This window comes from Carassius auratus, chromosome 36 (assembly GCF_003368295.1).
Source record: "Carassius auratus strain Wakin chromosome 36, ASM336829v1, whole genome shotgun sequence".
Classification (NCBI taxonomy): Eukaryota; Metazoa; Chordata; class Actinopteri; order Cypriniformes; family Cyprinidae; genus Carassius; species Carassius auratus.
In genome coordinates, this window is record NC_039278.1 from 19,011,451 (window position 1) to 19,023,752 (window position 12,302).

The 12,302-nt window shown below is 40.6% G+C and overlaps 1 protein-coding gene across 9 annotated transcripts in view; it reads left to right on the forward strand.

The window, feature by feature from the left end:
- The window catches only part of camta1b (calmodulin binding transcription activator 1b), a 275,092-nt gene that overhangs the window by 244,843 nt on the left and 17,947 nt on the right, over positions 1-12,302 (forward strand). For 8 of the 9 annotated variants that reach the window (XM_026221894.1, XM_026221889.1, XM_026221888.1 and 5 more), the window contains 4 exons: positions 3,196-3,336; positions 4,099-6,371; positions 7,475-7,601; positions 8,016-8,150. In XM_026221894.1, the coding sequence (XP_026077679.1) occupies positions 3,196-3,336; positions 4,099-6,371; positions 7,475-7,601; positions 8,016-8,150 (2,676 nt within the window). The remainder of the gene's footprint in view (positions 1-3,195; positions 3,337-4,098; positions 6,372-7,474; positions 7,602-8,015; positions 8,151-12,302) is intronic. The other variant, XM_026221893.1, reaches the window with a different exon arrangement.

Consider the following 12,302-nt stretch of genomic DNA (forward strand, 5'->3'; position numbering starts at 1 on the left):
ACGTTCACAGCAGTTATTATTCTTGTAATATTAGAATGACTTTTAAATCTGAATACACATCAATGAGTCATTAACTTCGTGATATGGTAGTGCAGCTCTGAAAGGGCAGGATGATGCTTCCTACATCACCATCATCATCATCATCTCTTTGAATGACCTTCCCGAGTGAAACTCAATGATGGTGCAGGACTGCCACCTTCTGGTGAAAGGACTCTAAACTAGAACTCAAACGTCCAGGTGGCTGGCTGCTCTCAGCAGTCATGTATTTTTAATGACACAGTCCATTCAGATAAAATGGCCCTGATGTGCCCCATATATGTGCTGGGGCAGAAAAGGGGCATTCTGGTTAGATTTGTGTAATTCAGGTAAATATCTTTATCATATATCATATCTTTAAAAGTCAGCGAAAGAATTGCAAAACCATTGATATACTGAATAAGGAAAATGTAACTTATTTTATCCTTATATAAATGTAACACATTTCCCCTTCATTTACTTTTCAGAGTATTTTGCTTTTAGGTGTAATGCAAGTTATTCTCAGTGGAGTTATTATAATTAATTAAAACCATTAAAAAAATTATGTTTTGAAACAAAATAAGCTATAACAAAAAAAAAGTATAAAATTAGTTTATTTTTTTCCAAAACATTTATCCTTTACATTTACATTTACCAGATGTACTAAAATAACTGAAACTGAAATAAAAATAAATGTACACTCATTTCATCATCATTATTAAAAAATGACAAAAACAGACACACAAAACAAATACTAAAACTTTAACATACACCCAATCCAAAACAGAAGATACTAAAATAAATAGATAAATAAACTCAGATATAACTTAGATATTTAGATTCTCGTTAATTTAATAAAGAATTTATAAAAGATTTAATTCATTTACAAACCTGATTCCAAAAAAGTTGGGACACTGTACAAATTGTGAGTAAAAAAGGAATGGAATAATTTACAAATCTCATAAACTTATATTTTATTCACAACAGAATATAGATAATATATAAAATGTTGAAAGGGAGACATTTTGAAATGTCGTTTGAAATATTGGCTCATTTTGGATTTCATGAGATCTACACATTCCAAAAAAGTTGGGACAGCTAGCAATAAGAGGCCGGAAAAGTTAAATGTACATATAAAGAACAGCTGGAGGACCAATTGGCAACTTATTATGTCAATTGGGAACATGACTGGGTATAAAAAGAGCCTCTCAGAGTGGCAGTGTCTCTCAGAAGTCAAGATGGGCAGAGGATCACTAATTCCCCCAATGCTTCTGTGAAAAATAGTGGAGCAATATCAGAAAGGAGTTTCTCAGAGAAAAATTGCAAAGAGTTTGAAGTTTCCATCATCTACAGTGCATAATATATATACACACACACACACACATACATATGAATATGTGTGTGTGTGTGTGTGTGTGTGTTTGTTTGTGTATACACATTCACATATGAATGTTCATGATGTATATGTAAGCAACTGTGTAATACAACTCTGTCGCTGAGACAAACTGATTTGTATTGACTAAAATCATGAAGTTCTTCTCTGAGTGTCTCTAATTGGATTGTGTCAGATGACTGTGATGTTTATTTCTGGATTGAAAGATGAAAAATGGTGTTCTCAGTAGATGGGAGCGCACAGTTCCATGCTGTGTTTTCTATTAGAAGAAGCAAACAAGATGACTTTAGTCACTGTCACTCTGCTCATATAGATCTGTGATGCTTTCATCTGATTAAACCAGCACCCAGAGCCTCATTACTAAAACATCCTGCACATGAGACAGAAAAGAGAGAGGAAAAAAGGCGTGTGGACTGAGTTAGTTGTGGTGTCTCAAAATGTCCAGCAGATGTCAGTGTTGCATTCCTTCGCTTTGTGAGACTACATTGCTATACTGTTTTGGGGCTGTTGTAGTAAAACAGCACCTGTTTATCCGAGGTTACTTCTGAGTTCTTCATTAAAAGGAAGTAGAGCGTTTCTGTGGCACTTTGGGAATGTTCCAAGTTGCAAGAATGCAAGTTTTACACTCTATGAGTAGCATCTGTGACATTTAGTCATTTACTAGAGAACATCATTTTAAGGAGGGGGGTGCTTGTGTACAGTAATGCACTTACAGTAAAGGTCTGTGGGCTAAGGCACTGCATAAATCCTTAATATACATTATATGCATGAACATGGACTAATGTAACAGTATACTTAATTAATAACTCTGTTTTAATAATCCTGTCTGTGCAAAGTTTTTTGCAGGTTTATGTGAAATCTGCACTGACAGAACTCTGTAGTTAAGATTTTGAGAGAATTAAAGTTATACACATCCTCAAGCCCCTGAATATTATTTATTTAATAATTAATTTGACTTTTGGCTTAATTTTTAATGCATTAATATTCCATTTAAGGCATTTTACCATGTTTAAATCCTACAAATCCTACAAGCTCAAAAATGCAAACTAGTCATTGGATTACATTTAGGCCAGGTTATATTTAATATTTCCAAATTATTGTTATGCAGATGTTTTCATTATTTAGACAACAAATATATGTGAATATATATGAACAAACATATATATATATATATATATATATATATATATATATATATATTAGTACTTTCTGCTTTTAAACCTTTGAACCATAGAATCCCATGCAAGAGAGTTACTGCAAACACAACTTTGTTTTTTCAAACTGAGGGTATGATTACATGACAGCAATTTTTGCATTTTGTACATGCATGCAACAATATTGTCAAAACAATCCCCGTTCACATGGATCCATGAAAATGATTATATACACTACATTATGCATGCCAGGCCAGTAATTATGTGAAATATTATATAAATATTATGTGAACACGTATGTGCATGACATCACTGTTTTCACAACTTGAACTTTGAAACCCGTTGAAATGCTGAAAGTTAAATGCATAGAAAGCTTTCTGGTTTTAGTTTAAAATGCTGTCGTTTGACAAAATAATATCAGAGGAAATCCCATGCATGTCACAGATGCTTCAGCCAGGAACATTTCTGTAGGAAAAGGCAGAAGACTTTCCTTAAGCATTTGATGAATCCATCCGGTGATGAGTGGCAGTGTGTAGACGGTGCTGGGGCAGTTGGGCTGTCTCGGGTGCTGGCGAGGTGCTGGTCTGTGTGGCTGTCTGGCTGACGTCTGTGTCTCCTCCTCTCTCCCGGCAGTTCATGGCATCAAGTGGACTTGCAGCAATGGGAACAGCAGCACTGGCTTCTCAGCAGAGCAGCTCGTGCAGCAAATTCTGGACAGCCACCAGACCAAACCACCTCCCCGGACTCATAACTGCCTCTGCACAGGAAACCTGGGTAAGGGAACAGGCCTGAAATGATATCTCTGTATTACAGCACAACTGTTTCTCACAGTGAAAAAAACAAAACAACAAAAAAAACTTATGAAAGTCTCAATAATATTAGACATTGCAGCTATGTCAGAGATTTCAATATTTGGACATATGGGACTACTGAGAGCCCTTTCCTTCATCTTTTCAGGTTCAGAATAAATTATGGCCAGTAGATGGTGGTATTGAGTTAAGTAAAAATGATAAAACTGAGTACAAACCTTCCTCCATCACAGATTATACTGTCAGACATTGATTAGTGCATTTACAGTAAACAAAACTGATTATGAAACCCATCCATTAATTTTCTCTAAAATCATACTGACATATGACGGTGTTGATTCAAGAGAAAATACATTTTCTAAAATATCACAAATATTTTCAGACAGTTTAAAATGTTATGAAGCCACTTCACTCACAACCTCCAACATTATATTTTATTTGAATATAATTGTAATTATTTCATTTTATTAGCTATAATGTATTATACTTGTTCTATTTTAATTAAGTCGTTTTTATTTGCACTTATTCTTTTATTAATTTTTCTTACGTATGTAAAATAACACTTCATTTGAAATATACATTAGTATTTCTCAGTTCTCTGGTGAACATAGGGACAACTCTTTTCATAAACCAATAAAATGCATGGCTTAGCTTTATGTGTTGAGCTATTTTTAGGTTACATTCATATTATAACGTAACTTAAAATGTGTCTACTCTGTCTCTGTAGGTGCTGGGAGCAGCCTGCATCACAAATGCAACAGTGCCAAACACCGTATCATCTCTCCGAAAGTGGACCCACGTACCGGAGGCGCCTACAGCAGCACCCACTCCGAGGTTCAAAACAACGATGTTTCAGAGGGAAAGACGGAGCATAGCCATGGCAGGGGCAAAAATGGCAGGGCAGGGGGCGACAGTGCCGGTGGAACGGGCAGCCGAGAGAAAAGGAACGGCAAGGTGCACAAGCCAGCACTGCTCCACCAGAACAGCATGGAGGTGTCCTCATCCAACCAGGTGGAGGTGCCAGATACCACCCAGAGCTCACCGGTCTCTATTAGCAGTGGGCTAAACTCTGATCCTGATATGGCCGACAGTCCTGTGGTGACAGGAATGGGCCACGTAGCCTCGGTAATGAGCAGCCTATCTCAGTCCACTACTGTATTCATGTCAGAGGTCTCTGGAGACCCTGTCTATAGCATGTCCCCTTCTGTAGACCCCAACACTCACCTCTTGGGTCCTGACACAGCCTCAAGCAGTCTGGTCTTAGCAGTGACAGCCGACAGTCACAAATTTGGCTTTGCTGGAGCGGTTGGAGTGGGTTTATCAGACGCAGGATCCACGGACGGACTTTCTATGCTATCTGCAGCTAGTGTGTCTGAAGAACTGGTGCTGTCTAGTAACCTGGAATCTGGAAGTATCAAGCTGCCCGAGACCAGTATGAATTTTGATCCCGATTGCTTCCTTAACAACCCCAAGCAAGGTCAGACCTATGGAGGAAACGGGATGAAAACTGAGGAGAGCAACAGGAGCAGCTGCAGTAATGGAGGGCTGCGGTGTTCCCCACCAGTCGGCGACGACGGTTATGGCTTCAACGCCTCTCTGGTGAAGAACATCAAAACGGAGGACATGTCATTTGAACAACAGCTGGCTAAAGAGGGTGGCTATCAGGTTGGAGAAGTGGTGAGCGGTGCTGTTGGTGTCTCTGGTTCCACGAACGGCGGTTCTGCCCAAAACTCCCTGGCTCTGACTGCCACTGGTTCACTGCTGCCGTCTGGAGGTGGACTCAGTCCCAGCACTACCCTCGAGCAGATGGATTTCAGTGCGATTGATGCCAAGCAAGACTATCCATCTAGTGTTATGGAAGCAGCGGCCTATAGCCAATCTATCTCTGGCTCTCACCTGGCCCACCAGAGTCACTCCCCCAGCTTCTTTCTGCACGGTTCTCCACAGTCCCAGACACACCAGAACAACTCCAGTTCGACCCAGAACTCTCACGACTCCAATGCCTACATGGGCCTGTCTGTCGTCAAGACAGACTCAACAGGAACTAATGGGCATCTCCACCACCATCACCATCCCCACCCCAACCAGCACACTGCCTCTAACTGCAACGGCGGCTCTCCCACCGAACGGAATGGACAGGCTGGGTCACTCCAGCTTCTTCAGTACCAGAACCGCTTTCCAACCCCAGGTCAGGAGCACGAAGAAGTGGGTGGTTTGGAACAGCCAATAGAAGCAGAACAAGGAGAAGGAAGTGTTCAAGAGAAGGACTCGAATGGGGACCACTTGCAGCCTAGAGAAGGAGGAGAAACTGAGGGTGTAGCTGGCGCAGAGCACTACCTCCAGCAACCAACGGAAGGTGGTGGAGTCGGGCCAGGATCTGGAGGAGCGAGCGCAAGGGCAGAAGGTGGAACGCTGTGCAATGACACCGAAGGAAATGGAACCACAAACAGCCCCCATCAACAGCTCCAGCCGCTCCTGCAAGGAGCCGGTTTGGTGCAGGGGCTTTTTAGCACCGTTGGCACCCACCAGAGCTTGGGCAGTAGTGGAACCAATGGAGGTGGCTCCATGGAGATCAGCCTGGACCATTTTGACGTTTCCTTCGGGAATCAGTTCTCAGATCTTATCAATGACTTCATTTCAGTGGAGGGTGGAAGCGGTACGGCAGTAGTGGCTGGCAGCAGTGCTCTCTACAGCCATCAGCTAATGACCCACTCGGGAACAGAGGGGCAGGTCTCCTCTGGAACTGCTGCGCAACAAGGTGCAGACGAAGTAGCTCATGGGGCAAGGGGGTACAATTCAGCAGACCTCTGCCTGCAGCCCTGTTGCAGCCCTCAGTCTACGCAGGCTGGTGCGGTGGCAGGCGAGGCAGGACAACTGGCATACATGCAGGTGGCCGAGGCCGTGTCAGCAGCTGTGGCGCACGGAAACATGGGAATGTTACAGGCTACCGGAAGACTGTTTGTTGTGACAGACTATTCTCCAGAGTGGTCTTATCCTGAGGTAAGGTTCTGACAGGTCTGCAGACCTAAAAAACAAACAAATAAAACAACTTTCAACTGCTATAGATGTATGCTAAAATATCCACCAGGGGGCAGAAGAGTTGAAAAGCAAATGTGTGGGTCTTTTTTTTGCAATTTGTGAACAGATTTGGAGGGAAGATCTGTAGAATTTTGTGGAATGGATTTAAAAATAGTAAAATTATTGATGCTCTGTTATTAGTAGATAATATTAAAGGAGTGGTTCACTCAAACAATACAATTCTGTCATCATTTACTCACCCTCAAGTTGTTCCGAACCTGTACTGTATGAGTTTCTTTGTTCTGTTGTAAATAAAAAGATATTTTGAAAACTGCTGTTAACCAAAAAGTTGATGGTAGCGACTGACTTCTGTAGTTCAGAAAAAAATCATATAGAGGTCCATGGCTACCATCAGCTGTTTGGTTACACACATTCTTCAAAATATCTTCTTTTGTGTTCAACAGTAGAAAGAAGCTCATGCAGGTTTTAAAACAACTTGAGGGTTAGTAAACGGTGGCACATTTTTCATTTTTGGGTGAAGGTACATGAAGGAATTTGTGAATGATTGTTTTTTAATTCTGTGGAAACCCGTGAAGTGAAAGCATGGGAACTGGCCTCAAGCTGTTTAATGCAGGAATAGATCTGAGTCTTGTGAGGGCTGAATCCAAATTCAAGGTCTTCTCTACAACAACAAGTGACGTATATATTAGTCCCAGAAGGCCCTGGGCCACATGAGACACATGCTCAGCCTGTCATTAACATGCCCATTGGCAAGGAAGCAGTCGGACAAATATAGACAGAGGGATATTAAACCTCACCACAGCAACTCTTCAGCTCTCACAACCCTTAGTTGTTTTTCTCTATGACATTTTCCTTGTTGAAAAAAAAAATCATCAGAGATGGGCTTTATTTCAGCATTTCTTGTAGTGACATTGCAAATTTAGACACATTAAAAGTCTGACCATGTAAGCACAATAAATGTTACCAACCATTTTGTGAGGTGATGTCAACTTTGCAAGTTTTAACAGTTTACATAAAAAAGAAGCTATGCTTATTTATATATAATGTTGGTATATATTTCTCAGGGTGGTGTGAAGGTGCTGATCACTGGTCCATGGCAGGAGGCCAGCAGTGAATATACCTGTCTGTTTGATCAGATAACAGTTCCAGCCTCCCTCATCCAGCCCGGGGTGTTACGTTGTTACTGCCCAGGTATTTCAGCACTTCAGTCTTTTTAAAAGGAAAGAGTGATGCAGCTACATTTCAGTAAAATGAAAGAGGCCACTACTTTAGTCGGTATGCCAAATGGTCCCAAACTAACATCTTCTTTAGGAATTTTTTCCATGCTGAAAAAAAAAGACTATTTGAAACTTTATTTGTTAAGTCTCTATACTGTAGTCCATGAACATATCATGTGGTCTTTGTGAACAAACAAAGGACTGTTCTTTAACAGCTGTCATAGAGAACTTATTCAAATTCCGCTGTTACATAACTAGATAAATAAATAAAAACAAAAATACTCTGAGCCACCAGTTGTAAATGGTTTGCAGACGTGTGGACTTCAAACTGTAATCTGTTTCTTTGCAGGCATAAAATTCTTAATTTATGTCTCATTTCATTTCAAAGCTCATGACACAGGCCTGGTGACCCTGCAGGTGGCAGCCAGCAGTCAAATCATCTCCAATTCAGTGGTGTTTGAGTATAAAGCCCGTGCCCTGCCTGCCCTGCCCTCCTCTCAACACGACTGGCTCTCACTGGACGGTATGTTTGAGATTTATCTTGCATTATATTATATACAGCTCTAGTTCTGTACTTTAGTACATAGTTCTGTTTTTGATTGTCATCATTTTGCACTGTAAAAAAACTTTGGAAGTTTAATCTGAATTCATGTTTGTTTTGTGTTTTTTTTTGTTTTCATGAATTTGTGTATTGCCAAATATTGTTTGTCTGAACAGCTGATGACAGACACTTCAAGCTTTGTTTCTAAAGAATTAAACTGCTGGCAGGTCAAACTTGTTGCTGTTAAACTACTGGTTTTGCATGCATTTTAAACAAGGTGGCCAGGTAGTGTTTGTCTAGTATAAAAGTAAAATAAAAACAACTCACAGGGATTTTTTTCTTTTTGGCCTAAATAAGCTTGTTGGTAAGTTGGCCTGTGCTGCCGCTTTTCAGCAGGGGGCAAGGAACTCGACCGGAAGTTGAAGTCGGGTGGGGGCTGCCATCTTTTAGCAGAACTTCACTTGCATTAGCATTCCCATTGACTCCCATTCATTTTGGCGTCACTTTGACAGCGAATAACTTTACATCTGAGGCGTTTAAAGACTCCGTTTGTCCATTATTTATTTATAAAGATACACGACAATGTATAAAGGGCTCCATTCAATTCAATTCAATTCAAGTTTATTTGTATAGCACTTTTTACAAAACAAATCGTTACAAAGCAACTTTACAGAAAATTATGTTTCTACAATATTTAGTAGTAGCTAGTAGTTTGTGCACATTACCATTCCATTACCTTCTATGTCACATTATGGCCCCGTATAAACGGTTTTGGTAAAAAATAGGCTAACGATTGCGTCATAACCACTCGTCTCTCTGTCGCATTACCGTACAGACAGGAGGAGAAGCTCGCAGGCAATTAACTTAATATGGCGTACTGGCGTTACAATTTAAAATACTATACAAAATAATTAATCAGAATACTTACTCCTGCTCACTCACGACAAAGAACTCCCTGCTCAAGCTCGCCGTCTCTGCAAGATTAACGATGGCAGTTTGCACGCACAGCCACTTAGAAGATTTACATCTGGCAGACAGGTTGCTGACGTCGTCAAGCTTCGCTTGAGTCTGCGCGTCAGAAACGGAAGTGCTAAAAAACACTAAAAATGGGCTTCACTTGTCTCAATTGAGTTCCAATGGGGTCGCTGTGTCCATTTCTTTTACTGTCTATGCTTTTCAGAGCGCCCTTCACATAGCACGCTTCCTAATTCTTCCTAGTTCAGAGTATGGAGCGCGAATCATTTGAAACAGTTTGGGGATCGCAAATCATTTGAGTCAGTTTGGGAGTTCGGAGCGGCTTTGCAGATCATTTTAATCAATTCGAGAGTTCGTAGCGGGTTCACGAATCATTTGAGTCAGTTGGGGAGTTCGTAGCGGGTTTGCGAATCATTTGAGTCAGTTCGGGAGTTCAAAGTGGGATCGCGAATCATTTGAGTCAGTTTGGTGATCACGAATCATTTGAATCAGTTCGGGAGTTCGTAGCGGGTTCGCGAATCAATTGAGTCAGTTCGGGAGTTCAAAGCGAGTTTGCGAATCATTTGAGTCAGTTCGGGGATCGCGAATCATTTGAATCAGTTCGGGAGTTCGGAGTGGGATCGCGAATCATTTGAATCAGTGCGGGATTTCGTAGCGGGTTCGCGAATCATTGGAGTCACTTCGGGGATCGCGAATCATTTGAATCAGTTCGGGAGTTCGGAGTGGGATCGCGAATCATTTGAATCAGTGCGGGATTTCGTAGCGGGTTCGCGAATCATTTGAGTCAGTTCGGGGAACGCGAATAATTTGAATCAGTTCGGGAGTTCGTAGCTGGTTCGCGAATCATTTGAGTCAGTTTGGGAGTTCGGAGCGAAGTAATGCAGTAGATCTTTCTAATGGTATTTTTTCAAAATCCTTTTGCACATTTTATTTATGTTCAGTAGTTCTTTCTAGCTCAAGCAAATCCACAAACTAATAAAAGGATTTATATGTTGACTGCATATAAAACCCCTTCAACATAGTTGTTGTTACCTCGAGATGAGGGGAGTCATTAAAAAAAAATATATATATATATATATATATTTTTTAGTTGGCTATAAAAGAGTACCGGCACCTCTTTTGGGCCACTTAAAGCACTGGGGCAAACTGTGCTGGAAGACTTTGCCAGATGTTTCAGCTATGAATGCCATCCAGTGGTGAATCCTGTGCACTCAGGTTATGTTTGGTTACATTTAAAAGACTGATAAAAGACTTGTCTGTTCTTGCACTCATGGTGTATGGAACAAGTGTACAAGAATATACTGTACAGTAGAATTGCAGGTTATAAGGACTTTGTTGACTAGTTCTGTGGTAAAATCATGCTTTGTTTGATTTTCTGAGGGTGAATCTCACAAATAAGTATCCAGGTCATGTTTAGTAATAATAAAAATATTATTTTTATTATAGGGTCTTATATGTGGACATTTTAACTGAAGCCAGGAGTAAAACTCAAGTTCATGCAAAAACTTTTACTCAATGTAATATATATATTGACCAGTAGTGTAGCCAGAAAAGAGACTCTGGGTGTGCATATGTAAATCTGGGTGTGTCACATTTATTGTCAGATTACTGTGCAAAATTATGGGATAGTATTTTTGTCACGCTGCTTCCGTCCAACCTTACTCCTAGCGTTAATAAGCAGGTCGTGTCAAAATGTAGTTAATTGTTAAATGTAATAATTTTCTTCCAAATACGATAATTTTGAACGTTAGCTATTTCATTTTGTTTATTTTTCATTGCAATTTATTCACTTTAAATAAATTATAATATATAATTATAGGATTAAAATGAATTGTAGTTGCTCAATATAGATCTTTTTTTCATGTTTTTGCAATGTCTGGGAAGCCAGAATGCGCATGCATCAACAGAGACATTTATTACCTGAACCCTGTTTTTTTACGTGCCATTTATAGCAAGCCATATTACAGATGATATTACAGATGCTTTGTCAGATTTAAGTTGAAGCTCGTGCGAACCGTGTGTGGTGAACCGAACGGTTTGTTTTTTTTATTTCAGCAAACCGTGCCATCCCTATTACCTCAATAATCAATCAATTACAGGCCTAAAACAATCATGCCCGAGCAGACGGATATTAGTACATCTCATCACACCGGCACCCGCGTCTAAATCAGTTGTATGGTCTGGTTTTCAGTCTAAAACAGTTGTTTCAAGTATAAATGTCTCGTCTGTTTTGGGAGGTGCGCGCGCAGACTGCGGAGGCTTGCACATCCCAACATGCACCGGAGGCTCGCACCTTTTTTTCTCAGATTTTGAAAAATCTTCGCGATCGACTTAAAATGCTTCCAAGATCGACTTGTCGACCGCGATCGACGGGTTGGTGACTCCAAATATAGCGACCAACTTTTTTTGAGCAAGCATTGATTATGCGTGACAGTCTCAATTTGTGGGAGGCATGTATTGGGCTCAAACGCTGTGCGCGCACGCGTTACGCGTGAATCAACCGAGTCGCGAACAGGCTCCGAAGTGCCGATCTGAATCAACCGAGTCGCGAACATGCTCCGAAGTGCCGATCTGAATCAACCGAGTCGCGAACATGCTCCGAAGTGCCGATCTGAATCAACGGAGTCGCGAACAGGCTCCGAAGTGCCGATCTGAATCAACGGAGTCGCGAACAGGCTCCGAAGTGCCGATCTGAATCAACGGAGTCGCGGACATGCTCCGAAGTCCTGATCTGAATCAACCGAGTCGCGAAGGTCCGATATGAATCAACCGAGTCGCGAACAGGCTCCGAAGTGCCGATCTGAATCAACCGAGTCGCGAACAGGCTCCGAAGTGCCGATCTGAATCAACCGAGTCGCGGAAAAAAAAAAAAAAAAAAAAAATATATATATATATATATATATATATATATATATATATATATATATATATATATATATATATATATATATATATATATATATATATATATTCTAAGTAAACAACAATAGCCCAAGTTTAGTAAACATTTTTTATTGAGACTATAAAAAATAATTCTGCATCTATTTTTAAGTGTGCCAGCTGCCACTGTGGGTGGCACAGGCACACCCTGGCACACCCGTGACAATTAAGCACATGTCCTCAACTTTAATGTGTAAAAAACATCTTTTTCGTTTTCAT